Source organism: Haematobia irritans, chromosome 1, assembly GCF_050003625.1.
Source record: "Haematobia irritans isolate KBUSLIRL chromosome 1, ASM5000362v1, whole genome shotgun sequence".
NCBI lineage: Eukaryota > Metazoa > Arthropoda > Insecta > Diptera > Muscidae > Haematobia > Haematobia irritans.
The window spans coordinates 137,706,144-137,731,629 of NC_134397.1; the positions used below are offsets into that span (position 1 = coordinate 137,706,144).

Sequence of the window (25,486 nt, forward strand, 5' to 3'; positions counted from 1 at the left end):
GATATTATGGCTAAAAGGCTCAAAAAATTGAGGAAATAAAATATTTTATTGTGTTCAAGGATTTCAATACTAATCGTTTACAAATAATATATTTAAATGTGGCTTGAATTCATACATTTTTCAAATGTTCACACAAATATTCTATGTTTTGATCTAATAGATTTTAATTTCCTTAAAACATTTCTACAAAAAAAAAAAAAAACAAATAAAAGAAATAAAAGAAACTAAAATTGGTAATGATGTTGGTTTTTAAATCGGAATGAACATTGTTCCGATAATTGAGTTTTTATTTATTTTTTTATATATATTTTATTTTTAAGTTATAACTTAATAACTAATAACAAAAATTCAAATATATTTTTTTGTATTTCTTTAATGTTCATTTTTTTTTTTGCTTTTGGATTGGTTTTCGGTTATTTCATAATGATTTTCATGTTAAAAGTGTAAGTATTTGTGTTTGTGTGTGTGTGTGTTTTTTTTAAACTAAAAAATAAAATATTTACAAGAAATTCATTAGAAAAGAGAAAAAAATATTCTTTACATTCGGGGGTGTGTGTGTGTGTTTCTTTTAATATTCTGTCACTTTATCTCTAGTTAAGAAAAATTTTATTCGTCTATCAAAGCTTGGCACTGGGGCAGCAATTTTTGTTTAAAATATTCTGTTTAGATTTTTTCTTTCTTACTTTCCTCTCAAAACATACTACAACATAGTTCATAGTTTTCTTATTTATTTAGTTTTTTTTTTTGGTTTTTTTTTTCTAATTTATTTTTAATGTTATACATATTTATAGTGTACTATAAAGTAGTAGTGTTGTTAGTGTACTAAATATTTTGTATTCGTTTGTTTGTTTGCAAAAAAAATTTAATTTTTTTTTAATTTAAGATAGTGTGTTTTATGTTTCTGTACTGCTTCTCTTCTTCTCTAATTTTCGTTTAGATGATTATAGCGTATTAATGTATTTCATTATCAATAATATTTGTTTATTGCTATGTTAATTTAGAAAAAACAAAAATATATATTTCTTTTTTTATATTTTATATAATAATAATAAAAATAATAGGAAATTTGAATTAATCAAAAAAAGGACCACAATAGCTCTTAGGGATCCCACCAAGCAAGTGGCAAACTATTTTCTAAGCAGAAAAGTATTTATATTTCATGTACATGATCTGTAATTACCTTGCTCATATTAATTATTTATTTAAAACAAAAAAAATATATATGTTCAGAATTATTAAATATTCGACCCTTATAATATTTCTGATATTCTCAACTGAAGTGATTTCCTTCTCGGCTTTAAAACGTATCCCTGCCACTCGTCATTTCATAAGCATCTTTAACTTGAACTTTCATACGAAAAGTATATTAAAATCGATCTATCGATATTATTTGAACTATGACTTCATAATATGGTAAATATAGCTTTTTCCTTTATGTCATTATCATTATTTTTTTAATTCTTCGACCTAAAGAAAATAGAGCAAAATTCAGTAAAAAAATAATCGATTCTCTAAGTAAGTTGAAGATGTTGATGGCATACAATTATCGAGCGAAATAAAAAAAAGACGATTTAAATATATTCCAGAATTTCATAAAAAAATAATCGAAATTTTTTTTTGTGTATTTCAAAATTCTATTTGTCTATATGCCATGCTAAATTCCTACCAGTGTTCTTGCCTCTTGCCATATATTCCTAAACTTGGTGGGAAAATAAAAAAACCTTTGTTTTCACCTAAAGGAAATTTTCATTCCTAATAGATTTCTGTTTTTTTTACTTCTTCGGTCCCTGGTTGCTTACCATGTCACCATTTGGTTTTATTTATAATATATTAAATTTATACAAAAATAATTATTAATATATATATGTAAAGACACTTTATATATGTTAAAAAAAAAATAATATTTTTGGAGTTTTTCAGGGGCTGATTTTTTTTTTGTTTCTTTAATAACATCAAAATATTGAGTGAAGGAAAACATCATATTAAAAAATATAAAGGAAAAAATTAACAATATTTTAATGATCTGTTTTGAGCATTTTCAAATTTTCATTTGGGTCTTATAGATTTTTTTTTTTTTTTTTGAAAAATTAATAATATTAGAAAACAACAATAAATAATAATAAAACAAAAGAAAAGCAAACATTATTTTAAAAATTACAAAAAAACATTTGTTTAAAATAAATCAATAAAATTATGATGGGCTTGCTTTTAGAAAAAAACCAAAATCATTATTAATGCAAAACATATTTTTTTTTTAATTTTTTTGTTTGCTACAGGGCAATTATTGACTATGTCTATTAAAAAAAATATATATAAATATATTCATTATTTTTATATAGATCTTTTTTTCAAAATTTTAATTTTTGTAATTTTTTTTTTGGTTGATTTTTTTTCAAAGTTTTTGTTTTTTTTTCTATTGAAAATACCCAAAATAGAAAAAAATTAAAAATAAGTTTTAAGATTATTTAAACTAGTTGTAGAAAATAGCTCTTATATGTTTAAACAAAAGAAAAAAATTTAAAAAAATAATTGTTTAAAAATATAGTAATAGAAAAAAGCAGAAGTAATTAAATGAAATTTTTATTTCTCCGCTGCTGCTACTACAGACGCTGTCGTTGTTGATTTTTTATTGAGTTGTTGTGGTTGTTCCGAAGTTGATGTTGCCGTTGTCGTTGCTGTTGTCTGTGGTTGTTGCTTGTTAGAACTATTGTTTGTTTGATTTTGATTTTGGTTTTGTTTTTGCTTTTGCTGCTGGTACTGTTGTTGACGATTGCGATTAAGGCCTGTATTACTACCATTACCTCCACCACTGCGTCTCAGTTCATTCGGGGAACCATAGTGATAATTGCGATTGGCTATTTGAGGTTTATTTCCTAAAGAACCACTGCGTACGCGTACTGTGCCACTACCGAATGATCCCGTACGTCTACGATTATTTCCTTGGTATTGTTGTTGTTGTTGCTGTTGATGATATTGTTGCTGCTGTTGCTGTTGTTGCATACGATTACCAACATAATCACTACGATTGGTTATTGTGGTATTTGGTCTACGGTTATTATTTCCACCAGCAATGATAACTTTAGTACCATCACTTTCTGAAACACTACGATGACGTTGGAAATTGCGGCCACGATTAAGGCTACCGACACCCTGTAACATTTCATTGATCTCTGGTTCGACCACACGAAAATCTTCAATAGTTTTAAAATCTTTCAGATAATCCTTCAATTTTGGTTGGACTTCAAGTTTATCGCCGTTTTTGTAATATTTAAGGAAAGCCCAGAATTTTTCGAGACCATACAGTTGTCCTGAAAAGCAAAATTAATTGATTAAAAAATGTAATATAGAACAAAAACAAAAATATAAAAAAATACACAATTACATAAAAATATCTTTAAAAATATTTATAACAATAAATCATAAATTTATACGTACACAATAAAACAGACAAAATATAATATAGGACAAAATAAAAGGTTAAATGAAAAAATAATACAACCAAGTAAACAAAAAAAAAATCAAGTAAAATATAATACTATAATAATTAATGCAAGTGAAAAGATTAGAAAGTCATAAAATAATAAAACAAAATAATGCATAAAAATAGAATTCCATATTAACGATCACTTTGAGAGTTGACAAAAATATGCTTAGGAATATATCGGATAATTCAAATTTTGTGACATTTAAATATTCTAATTCATCTCAAGTTGGAGTCGAATTTTGATCGTGATAAAAGACCGATTAGGAAATCGAGTTTGGCCAACAATGATTAGTAATGAAAACTCGTCAATTAGTCATTGCAAATTTTAGTAGTTCGTTTTTTACTTACCACTTTCATAATCTTTCATTGTTTCTTCCTGGAAATCATCATAGATATGCGGACGGAATTTCTTTTCCAAGCCATATGAGAAGAAACGGAATAGACATTCAAGACCATAACGGAAACCATTGCTAGCATCTTCCAAAGCCAATGTTCGGAATTCATTGTACATGGTCTTATTGAAATTCTCACGCAAAAAGAACGACCAGAAACGATACAATGTATTCATCTCCTGTGATTGACCAAAACCGAGACGACGTCTTTCCTTAAGACATCGCGAATGGTATTTATGATATGCTTGTTGTGTGAAATTATTCTCCTTTAAGAGTGCATGCGATGGATGCTGGAAGACGGGCAACGATTGAGGTACTGATGAACCATAGGATGATGTTGTGGGTGATGTTCCGGCCGAGGAGCCCATAGATGTTGTACGTGGTCTATGCTCCACGGTGTCGAGCAGCCAACCAACATGAGCCTCAACCGGAGGATTTGAAGAGTGGCGGGTCTTACGTTTACGTGGTGTACGCAGGTCAAGTGTATGATTATTGGGTGCTGCATAGAAACGTGCTCTACGCGACTTTATGGTGGAATTCAGTGTAGAGTTCAAGGTGGCATTAAGAGTAGAATCTTCATCATCATAGGCGGGTGGAGGTGGTGGTGGCGGTTGTTGATTACGTTGAGATGCCGATTGTGGTCTAGCATTGCCAGCTAATTTAACAAAATCTTCTTGGGAAATCACATTCACAGTACGATAGTCATTGGCCGTATTCGAGGTAATCCAGAGATCTTCTTCGTAGTTAACCAAACCATCGTTTATAACATTTTCCAAATCCTGAGTAATTTTTGTACGTGAAGTGTAGTCGGCAGTGCGATCATAGCCTTCATGTTTTGGTGCCCTATGTACTTGAGAGACAATCAACAGTTTATTTATATCACGATCGGCAAACTCATAATCAGATTCATCATCATCGGAATAGTGTTCGGTGAAGTTATTGACGCGTCCAGAGGCAGGTATAGGATCCATAAGCTCTTCATCAAATTGGAAGTCTAGTTCTTCCTTCTCGACGACTGGCTGGTGATGACCGGCGCTTGTTGTTGAGAATGCAGCTGTTTTGGAGGAGGCAGAGGAGGATTTGATGGTTGTGGTGGTGGTAGTGGTGGAATTGGTGGGTGTGGAGTTGTTTTTAATGTTGTCAGAGGAAGTTGTGGATGAAGTGGCATTTATGGCATTGGATGATTTGTTGTTGGGAATCAAGGAGTTTGTAGGAGTAGAGGTAGAGGTGTTGGTGGTGGTCATGGTAGAAATTTGATTGGACAGAGATGTGGATGCAGAAGAGGTGTTGGCGAGTGGCAATTGTGATGATGACATTTGTGTCGAATTTGTAGCTGATTTAGTATCTTTATAAGCATTTGATTTTGAGCGTCTCTTTACCTCTTTCCACATGCCATCGGCGGTTTCAGCAGCCGTTGAGTCGGCACTATCCGAAGCAGCAGTGGGAACAGCAACATTTCCATCTCTGGTGTTTTTCTTTTCAGGGGTCGATGTTGAATTTGGCTTAGACACTGCTGTTGTTACGCTCTCAGCCAATCCACTCAAATGATCCGCCAACTGAGCCACCGCTCCACCCGTTGTTTGCTGTTGTCCCACAACGGCAGCCTCCACTTTCTTGGTGAGAGCACTTATGGCATTTAATGCAGGGGCAGGAGTCTGTCTCTCTTGTTGTAGCAATATCGTTGGAAGCAAATTCTGTGAATTACGTGGCACCGGTGGTGGTGGTATACAACTCAAGGGTTTCGTAGCCATAGGAGATGTTAAAATCGGTGGCAGAGGCACTTCGGGAACATAAATCGCATTGGGAGAGGAGTTATTAACGACAGCGTTAGCATTAGCATTTTCTTGCGTAATAGCAGCCGCAGCATCAGCTGCTGCTGTTTTAGAAGCGGGCGTTTCATTGTCATTAGTAGCGTCTTGGCTCTGTACAACATTTTGAGTAGGAGTAGTAGTAGCCGTCGTAGTGGCTGTAGTGGTGCCTGTAGCACCATCGGGGCTAGGTTTTGTGGCAGGAACAGTTGTACCACTGCCTACAGATGTGCTGGTGGCAGCAGTGGCATTTAATAATGGGTTACCAGCGGTATCCACAGCTTCTTTAATGGGCCAAATCGTGGGGTTCGTCTTTGTGCGCACCTTATAGCCTTCGAGCAATTCAATTTTATCCGATTCCTTTATGGCCGTAATTATTAAAGCCACATCTGTGGATAAAGCTAGAACCCGATGGAACGAAGCGATCAATGTGACAGGGATACAGCCTTCGTCGTCCATTTTGCGGCGTAAAAAGAAGTCGCCGGAAAGGTTCTCTTCGCTAAAATAATATTCACTGTAAGCAAACAAACAAAAAATATTATTATCCTTGTCCAAAGTGAATATGTAACCTACAGATTTACTAAGAGAGGATGAATTGATACTTGAGATACTTACACTTGTTTTTTAATAGCTTCTTTGACGCTTTGTGCATCCATTTCAATATATGCAGCAGGCATGGCACCATAATAATGAGTACCCATAAGAACAAATGAGGGGTCTGCGCCGGCGGCATCCGCCGGTAAATAACTTGCGAACTCGCCATTGACTAACAGATGGCGTGGTATGCGATTTGACGTACGACCTGGTCCCGATCTTGAGAATCCGCCACCGCCGCGCCCTTGCCGCCCGCCCCTGTAGGACGTGCGGAAGCGCCGTTGCTGGCGGGCTGGTCGTTCGTATTCTCGCTCCTGGCGATCGGGGCCGCTGCCGCTACGCCAGGAATCAATGCGTTCACCAACGTTGCCAGATTTTGTCTTGTTGCCGACAGCATTGTGGCGCTCACCGCCACGTTGTTGACCCTCAGTAGTGTTGGTGCTGTTGCTGGCAGCATTGTTGTTGCTGTAGTTTGAGCGTCTTTCATTGTTAGACTCGCCGCCACGATTGCTGTTGCCGCCACGTTCGTGGTAACGTGACTGTGAGCCAATACCTCTTCTTGTGGGACGGCCAATTGATTTGGAGCGACTAGTTTTTGCCAAATCGATTTGTAAAGGTCTCCACTTTTGTTTGGGTATCTTCTTATTGATTCCATTGCCACTGGTATTTGAGGAGCTATTTCCGTTTCCACTCGTTGTTGCTTCATTACCAGTTTGCCCTCCGGTTGTCGTGCCAACAGTGTTCGAAGACTTGGGATCTTGATTTTCTTTGGCAGCACTGGACGAAGTTGTCGAAGACGAGGATGATGCACCGGCACTTGTGGATACTTTTTCGTTTGCTGTAGTATTCGTTTCCTGTTGGCTCTGATCTATGGGTTGATTTTTAGCGTTGTCTTCTTTTTGAGCGTTGGAACGTTGTTTTTTGGATGATCGTTTTGTCTCAGGTCCTCCAAGTTTACCACCAATTAACATTGGCCAATCACCAACGTTACTGAAATCACTTGCCTGCAAAAATAAACAAATTACAAATATGGTGTTAATTATGACATGCATGTGAAGAATATCAATGGCGATTTGTTTTTGTTTTTCATTTGGTTGTGCATTGACTGAAACTTACTTTTTGGTTGATTTTCTTTTTATCTTTTACCACAGCAGCATTTGCTTCACTTTTAGAGACGACTGAAACAAAACAAAGAGAGTGATGTATAAGTAAATAAAAACGTCTTAATATGATCAGGTTGTAGAATACCAAAGAATATACTTGTGAGGCATCTTATGAGCCATGTTTTTATTAGAATCAAATGAAACGTTTAATAGTACATATAGTACTTTAAGGTTTGCTGCGTTATGAAAATGTTACAAAGGTGAGGTCTATTTTTAGGCGTCAATTTTCAACCATTGGGTTATAGATTCTTAAATTATTGTATTTATATCCACTATCAAATCATCAAATAAATAAAAAAATCAGATTGTAGAATACAGAATTCGGATCGATATTTCTAAGTATGCAAGAAATGAATAATTACAAAATAAATGAAAAGTTTAAACCTCATACACATTACAGTTTCAAAATCCACTTTAAGTAGATTTCAACTGTCATTTTCCTTATAAAAAAAGGTTTTCAAATCCATCTCAAAAGGAAAATTTTATATTTATAAAATTTGAAAAGTTAATTATTGGTAATATTAACAAAGTATTTCGAGCGTGTTTAAAATCAACTGGTATTGTCATAAAATATACTACGAAACAACGTCGATTTTCTCTATTGACTCTAAAATCTACGCACATCAGTTCTGTATGATGTTCGTGTATATTAAACATAAAAAATTTCGAAAAATACCTGAAGAATTATTCCTATTGAAAAGTACTGTTTGTAATACAATCGTTGAAATTTACAAATTTTATCAACGCTTTACTAAAAGATATTACAAAAATAAATGAATATAGAAAATATTGTAAAATTCTTATGGGGAAATTTTAACAAAGCATCGAATACAACACGAAAAACACACATTCGAAAGTCAGTTTCGTTCCAATAATGGTGGAATGGAAATCTAGAATTAAAAGCTTCTTTAGGTTCTACAAAACTACGAAACAATTTTTTGTTACAACGTAACAAAAGCTTATCGGATTGCTTTTGCCATTGCTCTGATTTGATAGTAGGCATACATGTGTGTTCATGATTTTTAAAAGCAGAAAACATTTATGTAGAAAAGATCAGGCCATTTTATTTTGTTTTTTTTTTACTATACTAAATTATCACACATAATAAACAAAATAAAAATAAACTTATTTATAGATATGAACAAGTGTATACACATAAATACAATTTTTATGATATTCTTCTCCAGCCACGAGGCGACCAGGTTTATGTTTTTCCATTGCAAATAAAAACAATATCCATTGCAAATAAAAACAAAAATCTAACAAAAATACCTGTGTTATGGTTTTCTTTCTTTTTTTGTATTGGCAATTGAGAATATCCCTTGCAAATAAAAACAAAAATCTAAAACAAAATAAATTATTGTTTTTTTCTGGCCTTCAAAAGAAATGTGAAGATGGCCTATATACCCCAAGTTAATACCTGTATAGAAATCTTTAAATTTGAAATTTCACATAGTTAAAATGCAAAATCGCTTAGCTTGTCGAATTTCACAAACTACGCAGTTTAAAATTTCAAAACCTCCACGAGGAGTAGTATCGACGAACGAAAACAGCAGCAATGGAATAAAAACAAACACCATATTGAGGGGAGAACAAGAAGAAGAAAAAGAAACTAAAAAAAAAACATCGCAGAGCCAAGTCATTTTATGGATTTAAAATTGAAAAGGAATATAAAAAAAAAACAAGAAGTACGAAAACGTTCACGACAGCAAAAAGTAAATGTGAAATTCTCCAAGCAAAAAAAAGCCGCATTATGTTATCTACAAAAAAAATTACTCTTGTATGGTTGTATTTCCTATCTTTACTACATATTCCTCTCTTTTCTTCATCTTATTATCTATCACTTTTTTTATTTATATTTTTTTAATCAAACTTAGATACATATGCTTTGTATGGGTATGGGTAAACATACTAAAGAGCATAATACAATAAATCTACATAGATTCTGATTGAGGTTGAGATTTCTATACCCTACACTACAGCTATGTGGCCAACATATTACGTCTTTGACATATAGGCCTACCAGAATTATTGCTCCCAGATACTATGTTGTATATCAAAAAATTCAGAAACTCTCTTTTATTATTTTTAGCCAAATGAACTGTCCTTACGTGTGTTCCATTTTTTTTATTTATTATTATTATTATATTTTTTTTTTTCAAGATACTGATTGATGTTTTACTTGGCGGAACTCCAATTTTTCTAAAACAATCGATTAGATGAAATATTACCTCTCGACATTTGTAAAATATCTAAATGCCAATATCTTCAAACTTTAGTAATCGACTTTTTCTTGATTTTCCAAATCATTTCAAATTAGCACTTGTCATCACAAAAAGATGACATTTCGACCTTTCGATTATTAAAAAAATTAAATTTTAAAATTATAAAACATATTTTTTGTTTTATTTATTTATTTCTTGTTACGTCTTGAGGTCCTTTTTTAATAATATTAGATTCTTAAATTATCGAATTGATATCCATTATATTCCAAATTAGATGGACTTTAGATGGATAATCATCAAATAAATATAACAAAAAATCTTAATATGATCAGGTTGTAGAATACAGAAGAAATTCGGATCGATATTTCTAAGTATACAAGAAATAAATACTCATCCAGTAGATTAAAAGTTTACTTCTCATTGATCCAAAAGAGAAATTTTATATTTATAAAAGTTGAAAAGTTGATTATTGGTAATATTAACAAAGTCTTTCAAGCGTGTTTAAGATCAATTAGTATTATCATAAAATTTCTTTTACGATTTTTTGATTTAATTAAAAAAAAATATTTTTTTTCCAATATTTCGACAGATATCGTTAATCTATATAGTCCACTGATGCTCTCAGAGTTACCATATAGAAATATTTGCATAATATTCGGCGTTTTTGTTAAAAAAAAATGCAGACTACAATATTCGATTTTGAAAATTACAAAAAAAAAAAAACAATATCGGCTTCGACTTTCGATTTAAACAAAAACAGATTAGAAGAAAAGTCAATTTTCGACTTTTATATCCCCATCTCAAATAGAAAATCAAACATAATTGTTTGGGAAGATTCTGAGTCGTTTCGTGACAGTCGACAAAATAGGGATTCGCTGATAAATACGGGGGTAGAGTATAACACAATGGTAGAAAAATTTTCGTTATATTAATGAAATGTGTCATTAAAATTGAACCAATGAAACAAATTGATTGATATAAGGAAATTTTTCGTTATTATAACGAATTTTCTATGAAACGTTTCGTACTATAACGAACATTTTCATTATCTTAATGGAAATGTTTCGTTGTATCAATGAAAAATTTTCGTTGGCTCAATTTTAATGAAACTTTCTTTGTGTGTAATAAATAAAGTAGGCTATATACTACAGAATGTCATTTCCCCACCTTGAAATTTTCCTTACAATAAACAATCGTGATTATTTGCTAATAAAATCTCCTAGGCGAACCATGATACAAAAATGTAAGCCGTTTGGTTATACATACATTTTCAAATTTATGTATTATATTTAGTTTTTATGTTTATTTCTTGTATAATTACCTACGGTTGTGGACTCTACTTTATTTGGGGCGGTATTTTGTGTCTTATTCTGTGCGCTTGTGGTGGAATTATTTTCGCTGTTGCCGCTATTGATATCACTTGCCGGTTGTTTTTCAGATTGATTCTGAGCTTGAAGTTGTTGTAATTGTTTTTGCTGTTGTTGTTGTTGTTGTTGCTTGGGTTGTTTTGGTTGCAAGACACGTTTGTCCAATGGCGACGAACCTGTTTTGGGACTTGAAGCTTGTTTTGAAATCTGAAAGACAAAAAAAATGAAGAAAAATACCATTTGAAAAATCTTAAATTTGGACATTATTGCGTATTTGTAAATTGTTTGTAATTGTTGTATATTTTTATTAAATATATATAAATGTATATATACAAAAAAAAATTAAACATTATGTACACTTATAATTTGTAATGCGAGTCATTGACATATGATCGCAACTCTACAACAAAACGAATACAAATATATGTTAAAACAAAAATGAATGTAAAGATTTTTTTTAATGGGTCGTTCACATTTTGAAAAATTACAATATTTTATTGTTTGAATTTTATCGAAATTTTGGGAAAATATGTAAAACATGTACAGCAGCAGTTGAATTGATTCACCGGTATCGGCACGTTTGCAAAACTTATATATATAAATATATTTTAGGAGTAAAATATAGCATATATAAGAAAACAGACAGACTGAAGACAAAAACTAATGGAAAATTTACAAGATTCATAAATATAAGATTGGCGCCCGTGCAGGGAACCGACAATAGGACATTCATCTTGCACAGAGATTGGAAGCACAATGAAGCAAAATCAGGAGACGTTTTGTTCATCGGATTACTGTGTTCATCGGATTTCTGTGGAAGAGACACAGTAATTGTTGGAGCTCCAGAATATCCAAGACCTGATGGGAAAACTGTCTTCACATCAATACATCTATATCAGCTATCGGCTATTGTTTTGTAAAAAAAATTATGTTTTAATAAGCAATAACTTTGTTTAATAAAGATGTATTTCATGATATTGACATTTTATGACTCTACTCTACTTTTGAAAAAGCTTTTTGATTTCTTTTTTTTTTTATAAAATTTCCAAATCTAGTCTAGATCGCCTTAGTTTACTCTTATGTAAAAAAGACATTTCAAAGACTACTGTTGAAAACGGAAATTACAAAAGTTTTCAAAAAAATAGGAAAAGCAAATCTTTTGAGCCTAATTACCATCACTAATATTGTGCTAAAAATTGATTCTTTCTACACTGAATAAAATATTTACGTGATATTAAATATTACGCAGCCTTAATTTTAAGATGCGCAATTTACACACTATTAAGGACAAATACCTTTAAAATAATGAAATTTTAATTAAAAGAAAGTTTATAATTTTTACTTCAAAAATTTTTTTCATTAAATTTAGGACACACATTTTGAAAATTTGCGCCGCTTCGTTAAAGTTGCATAGCTTTAAACTAAGGCAAATTTTCCTTAAAGTAAAGAAACACATTTTTAATGTAAAGAAATCGTCCTTAAATTAACTGAAATATTGAATCTTTAGATTTTTTTGATTTGGTTTAAAGTTTTTTGGAATTAAGAATATTTTTTACTTCAAAGTATCCGTCATAATTTGGATTTTTTAACTGGCATTTGTTTTTACGTGAATAGCTTTACTAATATACCGGAAAAATATAATGAAAATTCGATAAATGAGATATGTATCCTAAACCCAGAAAAAATGGGCTCTAATGCCAACTGAACTTTATTTTAGTTCATGAAGATTAGTTGATTTTAGTTAAATTTTACACAATATGAGTAAATGTTCCTGATTTGAATAATTTTTTGCTAAATTTAATGACGAGAACTAAAAATAAGAAAAAAAGTTGTATACAAATATAGTGCACAATTTTACTAAAAAATAAAATAGTTCATATTTTCCTAAAATGGCAGAAGTTTGCTTAAATTGAGTTCATAAGTCTCTCAAATGAGTAAATTTTACTAAAATTGTACCTGTCATGAACTTCGTATAGCGCTAAAGACATTTTAACAATTTTTGAATCCAATTTTTTCTTTCAACATATGCAATTTTCTTAAACAAGAGAAAAAAATTAATTATTTTTAATAAATTTTCTTCAATTTGACAAAAAGTATTAACTTATTTGTAACATGTTGCAATTAGAAAACTATTTTGGTAAAAATTTCTAAAATAAACCTACATTTTCTTCCACGGTGGGTTCACTTTTTTTGGGCGTAATTTTAATTGTATAGATCCTAGATTTAAAGCCAGATAGGTCGCAAAAAAATGTTCTTATTTTAAAGAACGTGCATCTTTGGCTCGGACGCAGTACCAAAATCCTTAAAGGAAGGTCAAAATCTTTGGATCGAAGTAAACTTTTTTAGCGTATCTATGCATAAAAAAAATTGATAAAATATTAAAAATAAAAAAGTTTAGTATTATCACAATCAGTCCATTATTGTATTTTTTCAACAGATATTTAGTGCTTCAAAAGATTTTTCTAAATGTTAGTGCACCTGTTTGTATATATTCTTTTGCTCGTACGAATTTCAAGAAAATTGAAATATTTATGACTAAATAAAAAAACAAATTTAAACTAAGTACACAAATGCCGATTTAATTAATTTGGGCCAGACAAAAACCAAATTGCAAAAAAGCTTAATATTCGAACAAGAGTTATTAATTGAAAATGCCCAGATGTCCAATATATAAAATTTAATAATTATTAGAAAATGACTAAATTAATCCAATTAGAAGCGAAATGTTTTTCCTCTTGCAATTTAAATTCCGTCAGAAAAATTTTGTTTCCAATGAGTCATGGAAATTTATGTTTCATATGTTGCGTGACAAATATTTTCCTTTATCCTATTTGTGTAAATTTTCTTCTCTCACCCACACTCTCTCTCTCTCTCAAATCATACAATGAGCAAGTCTCATGTCCTGGATATTTTTTATACGTCAATATCTCACTACCCCATGCAACAATATTTTCAATTTGACTCAAAAGAAAATAATAACAAATGCAATCCAACGGTAATGACCTTCAGTCAAAACAAATGGTAAATCCTCTCTCTCTCTCTGAGTTTTGTTTTCTAGAGCCTTGAGAGAAAATTCCGAAGGACTTGGATTTTACTCCTTTGTTATTTTATTCATAGAAAATATGAAAATAGATGATGCAAAAGATTAAGTGAACTGTAATATATAAAATTTGTTCCATAATTTTTCATGGTTTTTGTTTTACATGAGGATTAAGTTTCGATTCGATTTAATTGAATCCAATCAATGACATTATTTATAAATATCAGTGAGATAATTGCCGTCGTCAAATTGCGATTTCTTTGGTTTTGTATTGAAAGGTTCGTAATTGAATTTTGTCAAACAATAATAAATTTATTGTTAACATTATCAAGTAGATAATTTTATTTATTGTTATTTTTTTATTCACTTTTTATATCATATAAATTTGTTTTTAATTTATAATTTTTGATAATAATTTAAATAATTTGTGATAATAATTTATATGCTCACCTACCAAAATAATATAAAATGTCTAGAGACTGATTGAGGTAAAGTGAATGAATTATTTATAATTATTTGAGTGGTATCCAATGACTTCAATATTTTGGAAAAATTGATATCATCTTCTAAAGGAACTACCATGCACATTAAGATTGTTATACCCAGTAAATCTGTTATACAAAACGGCTAATACATGAAATATATTTATCATTGAGCTTGAAAGCATGCTCGACAATAAAAAGGATCACAGGTTCAATCCTAGGTTGGGTTGAAACCTTGTCTTGCAAAACCTTTTTATTAAAGGCTTAGGAAAAACTGTTATACTGTAGTTATAAAATGTTGTTGACGAATATAGATACTATAGATTTATATTCATGGCATTTCTATTTGATTAGCATGAATGAAACATTAACATATTGTTTTTTTATTGTGATAAATAGAACAAAAGGAATTTCCCATATTCATAAAATATTTCGTCTTGATTGCAAATGTGGATGACGAACGAAATTTTATGGCGATTTAAGATTCCTTACGACTTTATGAAATAGCAACCTCTTTAGGATGTCATTATTATTTAGGGGTAAAGACAATTCGGGAAGAAGTAATATAACCCTTTTCGCTGAATCGGAATCGTCCTTAAACAAACGAAATTCCCCTTTCTTAGCAATCTCTTCGCAAATTTATGACAAACGATTATCTCTAATATTTATGTTAGCCTGATAACGATGCAGACTGGCTTTCGTCCAAATTAATTACTTTAAATATTATTATTATCTCTGAACTGTTTTGGTTTTTAAAGAACCAAATTTTATATATTCTTCGCTTATATAAAATTTCTTTCTTCGGAAAAGAAAAATCTTTTTTAAGTGCGGACACTTCCCAAGGAAAATCTCCAGGAGACAACCAATAACATAAAATTGTTAGTGACCCGAAATGGAATGATATTTAATGACAACTTGGAATATGGAAGGACCATTAACAGAAAACAAAAAACACTTTCCTCAGGAACGAAATTTTAGACAAACGAAATTCCCCTTTCTTCTAAAGCATTTTCTTGTAGAGCTGTTAAACTTTAATTTAAGATATATGATTCTACGATTGTCTGTAAACTATTTTATTTGTTTTTAAGGAAACATTTTCAGCGTCAAAAGAAAACTTTGCTTGTCTCAAATTTCGTTCCTCAGAAAAGAAAACTCTTCTTTCAGTGTATATCATTACAGGACCCTTTGAAGAAAGAAATCGCCGAAAATTATTGAATTTGAAGCGATGGCAAAAGATCCTATTCCCAAAAACTTCAAAAAAATGCTCTATGGTGATCGGTGATACTAAGGTTGTCTGACTAAATGTACAAAACATAAGCTAAGATCCAAACACGAGTTTTCTGAAAATTTGGGCTAACTTCAAATTTTATAAATTTAATTCTAGCAGCGCTATATATTACCTTCTTTTATTTTCCTATATAAGAAATGCGTCAATAATCATATATTTGTATCATGATGTAATTTTTAACATGTTCAACAAAATGAAAAACAAAAGTATTTCTGCATAGTTATTAGAAAATAGCACAAACAACTAAAATTCTACTTAGAAGCCCTATAAGAAAAACCAAACAAGGCCATAATATCAATGTGTGATTTAGGGAAAATAATGTATATTTTTTGGTCACACGTTTTCTATACATTTGTCTTCTCTTCTCTCATACTATTTCCAATCTGTATACAAGAAAAATTTTGGAAAAACTTTGCTGGGGGTTAAGCAGACACAATATAATGTTAATAGATACTGGTAAAAAAACATTTTCGACAGACTAGGTAGTATACAGTACCACATGTGGGAGACCATATTGGAATTGGCATGGGATAAAAGGACTTTGTCATTATTCCCAATAAATCATCTTTAAATCTGACGTTTCTTTACTTTTCAAATGGTATACGAGTGAAATAATTATAAAAAATAGATACAATTATAAACAATATAAATATATTAATATGTCGTATGGAATTTATTTAATAATTCTATACCTTTTTCTGATATTGATGAATTGATTATTGATGGGATTTTCAGCACGTTGTATGGGGGTTTCTGGATTTTGATTATTTAGTTGTTATCACAAAATAAATAATAATCAAAAAATGTTCAAACCAAAATTCATTAAATAACACAAAATTAACTAAAGAAAAAAATTTGATATTTCTTTATATTTCAATATTAAAAAACACATCGGATGTGTTTTTGTCTCGTCTTTGGCTTTATTTACTTTTCTTCTGTGCACAGTAGAGACGACTTCTTCACTTGAAGTATTTTATATAGAGATGGTTGCTTTTTACTAAATCTTGTCCAAATATTGTCTTATCTTCACTTTGTGAAATTTTTTATTATTATAATTGTAGTAAATATTGGATTTTTTAATCTTATCATTTAATAATATGATATTGTTTTTAATTTTCATTTATATACACACTTGGTTCTTCTTGTCTTTTGTTAAGTTAAGAAAAAAACTGTCTTTTTTATGGATGATATAAAAAAATGTGTACACACGCACACTTTTTAGTCGCTGCTTAATCAATTAATGATTTTTTTATTTACAAGCGACCTAAATTTCTTTTTCTTCAGATTGTAGATTGAATTTTATAGATTTTTTTCTTTCTTCACTTTAAGAATAGAATTCTTTTAAGGCTGTTTAGCGTTTTGCCGTTATTGCAGTAAAATATTTCGACCGTCTTGTTTGACCGTTCAAAATGTTCTGATTTCATGTGGATTCGCGCAGTGCTTAAAACAAATTTTTACAGTGCCGGTTGCTTGTTGGCTTAAATATTGAAAACCCCCAAAGAGAGAGAGTACTTTCGTGAGAGAAGAAATGTGTACGTGACATGGCAATACTATAAAAAACACCATGCTTGTATGTAATAAGCGACTACATAGATATATGAAGAGATAGTCAGACGCCAAGGGAGAGAGAAAGAATCAATTAGTAAGCAAATGGGTGGAATAAGTGTATGAGAATTAGACGAATACAAGTAGTGGTTGCTTCGGCTGATTAAATGTGTAGAGAAAGACTCACGTAGGCATGGTATTACAGATTCATGGTATAAGGTAGACAATGTCGACATTTGTCCGTTAAAAAATAAAACAATGGAGAAAAAAAAACGCTAAAACGTAGTACAAAATATTCTAGTATACGTCAACATCGTGTGATTCAGTTTATTATTACTTGCATGATGTACCTTTCGCTATTTATTTGTGTTTACATTGAATGATTGACAAGGGTTGCGCCAAATACCGAATCCTTTTATTTCTATAACAACAAATATGATGAGAGAAGCGTATTAGATTTTTTATTCTGGCTCAACGAAATAACACTCTAATGAAAATAAGTTCCAAAGGCAAAATAAAATATTGAGGTCCTCTTCTGTAGTGCATGTTCGGTACTAATGATTTTAGTATTGATTCCGAGACAAAAAGCGGAGAATTACACTAAGGATACATTAAAGACAAAATTCTCTTTCAAATTTGAGGAAACAAAATTTTATTTATTCGTTCTTCAGCTGTTTTCTTCACGTGCCATCAAAGTCCTTTAAAACCGTTTTAACGGCAACTTAGGTTTCCAAATTCAGACTTGACTTCAAGTAAAAATTATGCTATGTTTGAAGTAAAAACGACTTTAAAATAAAATAAATCTACTACTTTGGACCGTTTTCTCGCTTTCTAGTTAAGATACAAAAAGACGATTTCATTAATTTTAAAGACGATTTCATTTATATTAAAGAATTTTAACAAAATTTTTAAATCCGTATTGATCTTAGCCTAAAGGAAATATTCTTTCATGTTAAGATACTCATTTTTAAGTCGAATCACTTAAATATAAGAACAAACCGAATTCACTAAAAAGTTTATTGACTTTTGGAAAACAAATTTTATATCAGAGAAATGCGTCTTCTACACTTAAAAAAATACACTTAAAAAAATATGGTAACAAAATTAAACGGAAACGTTCACGAAAAATTAAAACGGAATGTTCATGGTTTCGTTCACGATTTCATGAACGTTTTTTTTTTTTTGGCCATGAAAAGTCTTAAAATATTAAAAATACTCGTTAGACGTTCCTATGTCAACTCCGTCGGTGGTGCAATGCGCTAAGACGACTGTTGGCGCGTATGGTGCAGCCAATCCAGGTTCGAGGCACGGTAGGGGATTTATGTTTTTTTTTATATAAATTCGTAATCATTACATTTTCAGATCATGAATAATGTTTGTTGTTTTGACTACACACAAAAAATATTTTTTGTCTTCAATCACGAAATTAATTGATCCACTTAATTTTTAATTGAAATGTCTTCAATCACAAAATTAATTGATCCAATTAATTTTTAATTGAAATGTCTTCAATCACAGTGATAGTATCAATTAAAAATTAATTGATCCAATTAAAAAATTAATTGACATTATTAATTTTTATGATTGATTTTTATTTCAATTAAAATATTTTTTAAAGCTCAATTAAGACTTTAATTGGAAAAATTTTCGTGCGTACACACAAAACATTTTTTCTCTGATTCAATCACCAAATTAATTGATCCAATTAATTTTTTAATTGAAATGTCTTCAATCACGAAAATGATAGTATCAATCACAGTTTTAATTGGGCATAGAAAAAATTCTTGATTAAAAAATTAATTGATTTTTTCAGCAAAATTCAATTAATTTTTTAATTGATTCAATTAAAAATTTAATTGATATTGATTGCAAAACGCAATTAATTTATTAATTAAAAAAGGTAACTATTTTTAATTACTTAGTTAGATTGGCTTAGAGTTTTTATTTGGATTAACAAATGATTGTTTGAAATACATTTTTAATTACAAAAGTAAAAAAAAAAATCAGCACTTTTTTAACTGAATTAGTCTTCCGAGTCTTCCGAATTTGATTAAAAAGTTAATTGTATCAATTAATTTATTAATTGAAAAAATTTTCAACTTCAATTAACTTTTTGATTGGAAATATTTTGGTGATATTTTTTAATTAAACATTTTAAAAAGTTCAATCATTGACTTAATTAACTTAATGTTTCTATCATGATTAAAAAGTTAATTGTATCAATTAATTTATTAATTGAAAAAATTTTCAACTTCAATTAACTTTTTGATTGGAAATATTTTGGTGATATTTTTTTCTGTGTACGCATGGTGTCATTTTATCGACACCGTCTTTTCTCCGTTTTACACCACATGTGTGTTGATTCGCTTTCATGAACGGAACGTTTTGAAATGTGCACGCCCTCTGGGGGTTGTTTGTCCTTTTTCCATCTTCGTGATTTTCCAAATAATTTTCAATATTTTATTTAAGCTTGAGATCTTTATAAAGGTGTTTTTGTTTTTTTTTTTTTGTTTTTTTTTTTTGACAACGAACAATTCGAATAACAGCACCAACAAGCAGTATTGTAGATAAACTACACGAGATCAGTGATGCTCCACTGGCTCTAATAAGACTGTTGTCTTTTTTTTGTCTTATATGTAAGTGAAGGAATCTACCTACCCTGGTAGATTGTGGTTCTGATAAGATGTCTTTCTATGTTAATTCTTTGAAATTATGATAATTATTATGCGATACTAGCATACTATAAACCAATTCAATGAAAATTGCGAAAATAAGGATTCGATTATAGAATTTTATGTTAGGTTAACCTAAGTTAGGTATAGAGCCCGCCCAATATTTTTAGGCTTACTTAAAAAATTCAATCTATTGTAATACTACAGGTGGTGAACATCTTTTTCTTATCAGTGAGTACTGCCAGATTCCATGATAAAAAGGACATCTATCTTATAACCGAGACCGAATGGGGTTTCATATTACGGTGAAAGCACTTAGAGAAGCTTTAGTGCACTCAGGAATGTCATCAGCATTAATAAGAGGGAATAAAGCAACGCTGAACCATTTTTGGTGTTGGGTTGAAACTGGAATTGATCCAACGACCCTTCATGTGCAAGGCGGGCATGCTAACTATTGCACTACGGTGAGTCCGGATCAAATTAAAAATTTGCGTTCTATGTTCTTAATGAGTTTGGAAATGGGTCTATATAAACAAAACTGGACAGATACAAATCTGTTTTTGGACCTTTTGCAAATATTCTACACTGAAAGAATTCTCTTCGTAAAAAGAACGAAAATTTCATTAAAAATTATGAAGTTTGTCATTGTTTTACAACCAACTTTTTTTTAACTTTTGGTTTTTACGAAGAAAAGTTCTTCCAAATTTTTCGTAGTTTGTAAGAAAAAAGTCCGTACTTTTCATGAAAAAATTTGGTACTTTTTATGAAACAATTTCGTTATTTTTATGGAAAAACTTTCGTACTTTTTTTTTTTTAAATGTTCGAACATTAAGAAAAAAAAATGTTATAGTCCAAAATGCATTTGGTTGTAGTAACAAGTTTGAAAAATGTCATCACTACTTTACATATTAAGTTTTTGAATAAATTTTATTTTTATTGCTCCACTTTTATTCATAGCATGGTATGACCCAAATGAGAAGTAGCATAGACATGCATAAAAAAAATAGAATAAAGGAATACGCTCAAGCACAATATCAAAGACAATTTTATGTCGCGAACGGAAATTTTACAACTTCAATGAAACTTCTTCGTTACATTAAAGAAAATGTTTCGTACTTTTTATGAAGATATTTTGACGCAGAAGGTTTCGTAATATATTCATAAATTCGTAAAAACTTCTTCACAAAAATCATGAAATTTGAAGAAAGTTTCGCTAAAAGTACGAACTTTTTACGAAGAAAAACTAATGTAGAATATTTCGTAGACGTTTCGTATATTCGTAAAACGTTCTTTGGAAAATTTACGAAATGAATAAAAATTTCGTTGTTTTCATGAAGAATTCACGAAGAATAGTTAATGACGAATTCTTCGTAAAATCAACAAAGAGAATTCTTTCGGTGTAGACTAACTCAAGGATCGGTTCAGTATATATAAAGTGAGGTAAGGACCAGTATGTCTGGTTGAAGTATTTTTATGGAAATAAGTTAATAATTTTGTCATAGTGAATCTACTCAAGTTTTTAAGTCAAAGAATCCCAAATCTAACTTTGAGAATATTATCCCCTATGTTCCGATATTCGGCATCGCATTCATTTTTTCTATAAAAATTAATTTAAATTAAATTGACATTCAATTTGAATTTCTTATTAATGAGATTTATAATGCCAAATTTCAAGTTTGTACACGCAAAGAAAAAAAACGTTTGGAGTGTTTTGAATTTCTTCGAAAATGTTATACTTTTATAACCAAACAAATTCCGTTTGTTACAAAATTTTTATTTTTTCAATAACAAAATATTTTTAAACCAACAGCACAGTTCATTTCGTTTATATCAAGCACTGTTCTTTTTTGACTTTAAGTCTTTAATAAGACAGATTTTACAGTTTCATAGTAAAAATTTAATATAGTAGTATGTAATATTTAACACCTTCTCGGAATCTTCCGAACATATCTGGAATATACGTAAAAAAAAATAAAAATAAAAAAACCCTTGTATTCGGTCAAAGCAGGGATCGAACCCAGGATCCTTGGTATGCAAGGCGGACGTAGCAACCACTGCTTCACGGTGCCCAACTAAATGTATGTTTCTGTTAAATGAAGTTTTTTTAATCGGATCGTGGGCGCCGCAAGCTATGCTATATAAATGTAACTTATATGGATAATTGTCTATTGATGACAATAACAGCTACATAGCTCAGTGGATAGTGTGTTGGCTTACAAATTGCATGGTCCGCGGTTCGATTCTCAGTCAAGGCGAAAGGTAAAATTTAAACATTTTTTTAAATCAAATAATTTCTTCTACATTGTTTGTATTACAGAAAAGGAGCAAAGACCAAAAAAACCTCGTGGAAGTGAGAAAGATGTGAGGGAAAATGCAATTAGCCAGAAAAGATTTTTTTTGAGTTAGTCTTTATGAAATTGTTTTTACATCCTGGAAAATAATAAACGTTTATCACCAAAAGTATATACTCTTCTTCCAAATAAAATTCCTCAAAGCAAAAAACAAATGAGAAACGAACTTTGTTTGTCTAAAATTTCGTTTGGGAGGAAAGACTTATTTTTAAGTGTATGTTTTAGGTTTATGAAAATATCACCAAACGAATATTTTGCGATTCCGAATATCGAAAAAATATGTATATGGAATACATTTGCTTCCGGATGTTCATCAATATCAATAACAAAGTTTTCCACAATACACATTTAAAATAATGAACATTGAATAAAGTTGTTTTGCAGTTATGAAAATACCAACGAATAAAAATATATTTTTAATGCTATTATTATTTGTTTGTTGATTGCTTCTATTTTCAATATGTTTAAATTCTATTTATATTCTTATTTTATTATTCATTTTAATATCGTTTTGTTTGTAAACATTTTTATTGACAAATTCTTGTTTATCCTACAACGAATTAGAAGATTTACATCAATTCAAAAAAGAGAGGCGCCATAAGCATTTGATGAATGTTGGTATTATTGCCAAAACTGAATTTAAAGCACTAAATTGGCCACACTCAATGTAAATAGAATCAACAACAATGCTGCTCATAGTAAAAACAAAACCAACTTAAACTGAAGAGAGAAATTGAATAAAAGAGAGCGCAAAAATGCAACTGCGTTTATTATGCAGTGTTTGTTTATGCCACAGCCAAAACAATGATGGCCGAATATAAAAACAGAAAATTTTTAGTGACGCATACATGCAACCTCCTACGTATCTAATTTACCAACAAACCAAAACAAAACAATTAGCTTTTGTGGCGTATATAACCTTTATTTAGTATATATCTTGCCATTTCTCACTACACTATTCACTCACTGGTTGTATCAACATCATCACACGATGGGGTCATTAATTAATTGACATTCATTCCCTTTTGCAACGCACTATTGGTCCATATATATTTTCACCATATTCATATAAATCTACATAAGTGAGGAAATGAGACATCATTGGAATCTAAATATATGGTATACACTCATGTACGTGATATATACTGTATATAAATTAGGGTTTCCTCCTAATGTCAAATAATTTTCAACAATTTGAATGTTGTACCTACAGTTATCGGCCAAAACTTAAGCACCCCCTCCGTACATTTTTTTTAAAATCATAATTATTTTAAGAAAATTAAGTTTTTTGGCATTTTTTTTTATTTCTGTTAATAAAAAAAAACACCAACATAAGCAATTCAAAATATAATAGAAAAAAGTTAAATTTCAAAAAACATTTTAAGTCGTAAATATAAGCGGACTAAACTAAAGCACCCCCTAATAGTGTGTTTAAAAATTTTACTACGCTACTGCGTTAGTTAACGGTACACTCCAAAAAAGTAGCACATGTTAAGCTGATGTACTAAGAAGAAGAACTTGGTAGAATTTATGCGAAAATTGTTATTGTTGTAAGGAATTCGTAGAGATAGGAGTAATGGCGCGCAATAAGTACTCAAGCGAATTTAAAACTAGAATTCTTGATGATTGGAGAGCTGGTTTATCAAGACATCAACTTAGTGCAAAATATTCGATGAACAGATCAATAGTTTCAAGCCTACTTAAAAAGTTTTTGCAGACTGGTCGCACATCTCCCACTCATTCTGGGGGAAGACAACGTGGAACTTCGCGACATGAAGACTCCTTAATTAAAAGGACAATCCAAAATGATCCCACAGCGTCGTCGCCATATACGAAACCGCTTAGATTTAAAAATTAGCGAAAGGACAATTCGCAGAAGGGCTGTAGAGGCCGGATTATTCAGTCGAAGACCAGCAAAAAAACCTTTTATATCCTCTAAAAATAAAAAAGCCAGACTTGAATTCGCCAAAGCTCATCTCAACTGGAGTGTACAAAAATGGAGGACTGTGCTGTTCTCTGACGAATCTAAGTATAATTTAAAGGATTCTGACGGCATAAGGCGTATACGCAGGCCAAATGGACAACGGTTGAATCCTAAATATTGCAAAGGCACCGTGAAACACGAAGGCGGCAACATAATGGTCTGGGGTTGCTTCTCCGGACAAGGGATTGGACCAATTCATAAGATTGATGGAACTATGTCGTGGAACTATATCGTTTCATGTATCGTGATATATTAAAAGACGTGATGTTGCCTTATGATGAAGAAGAGATGACACTTAAATGGACATTCCAGCAAGACAACGAACCGAAACATACGTCAAAAGTGGTTAAGGAGTGGTTTCAGAGCAGTATTGTGTTTTGGCCAATACTGTACATACACTCTCAAAAAAATCGCTTATGTAACATATACTCCCAAACATATTCTACGTCAAGCATATATATTTGCAGGATTGGTCCAAACAAAATATTGTTTGTATTGTCCACTGATATACACAGACATTTTTGCTGATCACAAAATTGATACAATTAATTTTTTAGTTGAAATTCAAAAATTGCCAACTTTGATTATTAATGAAGATCGTAAAAAATTTAATTTTCTTTATTGATGTTGAAATCAAATGACAGTTAAAATCTGGTTAATGTGGATATTGGAAGTGTAATGTGAATGAGGTATTAAATTTAATTGAAAATGAAAATATTAGTTCAATTTTTAATTAAACCCGTTTGTTTTCATTTATATTTTTAATTATTTCAAAAAGAGTAAAAGCGAAATAAGCTGATTCTAAAAGCGAAAACCTAACCTACACTCAAAAAACAGTGAATCCACCATGAAGGAAAATTTTGATTAATTTTAGAAATTTTTAACTAAACTAAATAACAAACGCCGATTACACTCCGAATCACAAAAATAAGTACGTAATTAATTTTTCACTTGTTGAAGAAAATTTTGTAGTTTGAAGATCAAAATTGCAAACTACGATGGGCGCATTTTTTGGTAAAATTTACAAATTTTAAGAAATTCTGAACTATTTTGTGGGTAATACGAATTTAGTAAATCTTTGTGCTTTATTT

General features: G+C 30.5%; 1 protein-coding gene across 3 annotated transcripts in view; it reads right to left on the reverse strand.

The window, feature by feature from the left end:
* Positions 1–242: 242 nt before the first annotated feature.
* Positions 243–25,486, reverse strand: part of larp (La related protein) — a 113,310-nt gene continuing 88,066 nt past the window's right edge. For all 3 annotated transcript variants that reach the window (XM_075291741.1, XM_075291742.1, XM_075291743.1), the window contains 5 exons: positions 10,988–11,240; positions 7,395–7,456; positions 6,300–7,282; positions 3,833–6,198; positions 243–3,308 (listed from right to left, as the gene is read on the reverse strand). In XM_075291741.1, coding sequence (XP_075147856.1) covers positions 2,581–3,308; positions 3,833–6,198; positions 6,300–7,282; positions 7,395–7,456; positions 10,988–11,240 — 4,392 coding nt within the window. In that variant the 3' untranslated portion in view covers positions 243–2,580. The remainder of the gene's footprint in view (positions 3,309–3,832; positions 6,199–6,299; positions 7,283–7,394; positions 7,457–10,987; positions 11,241–25,486) is intronic.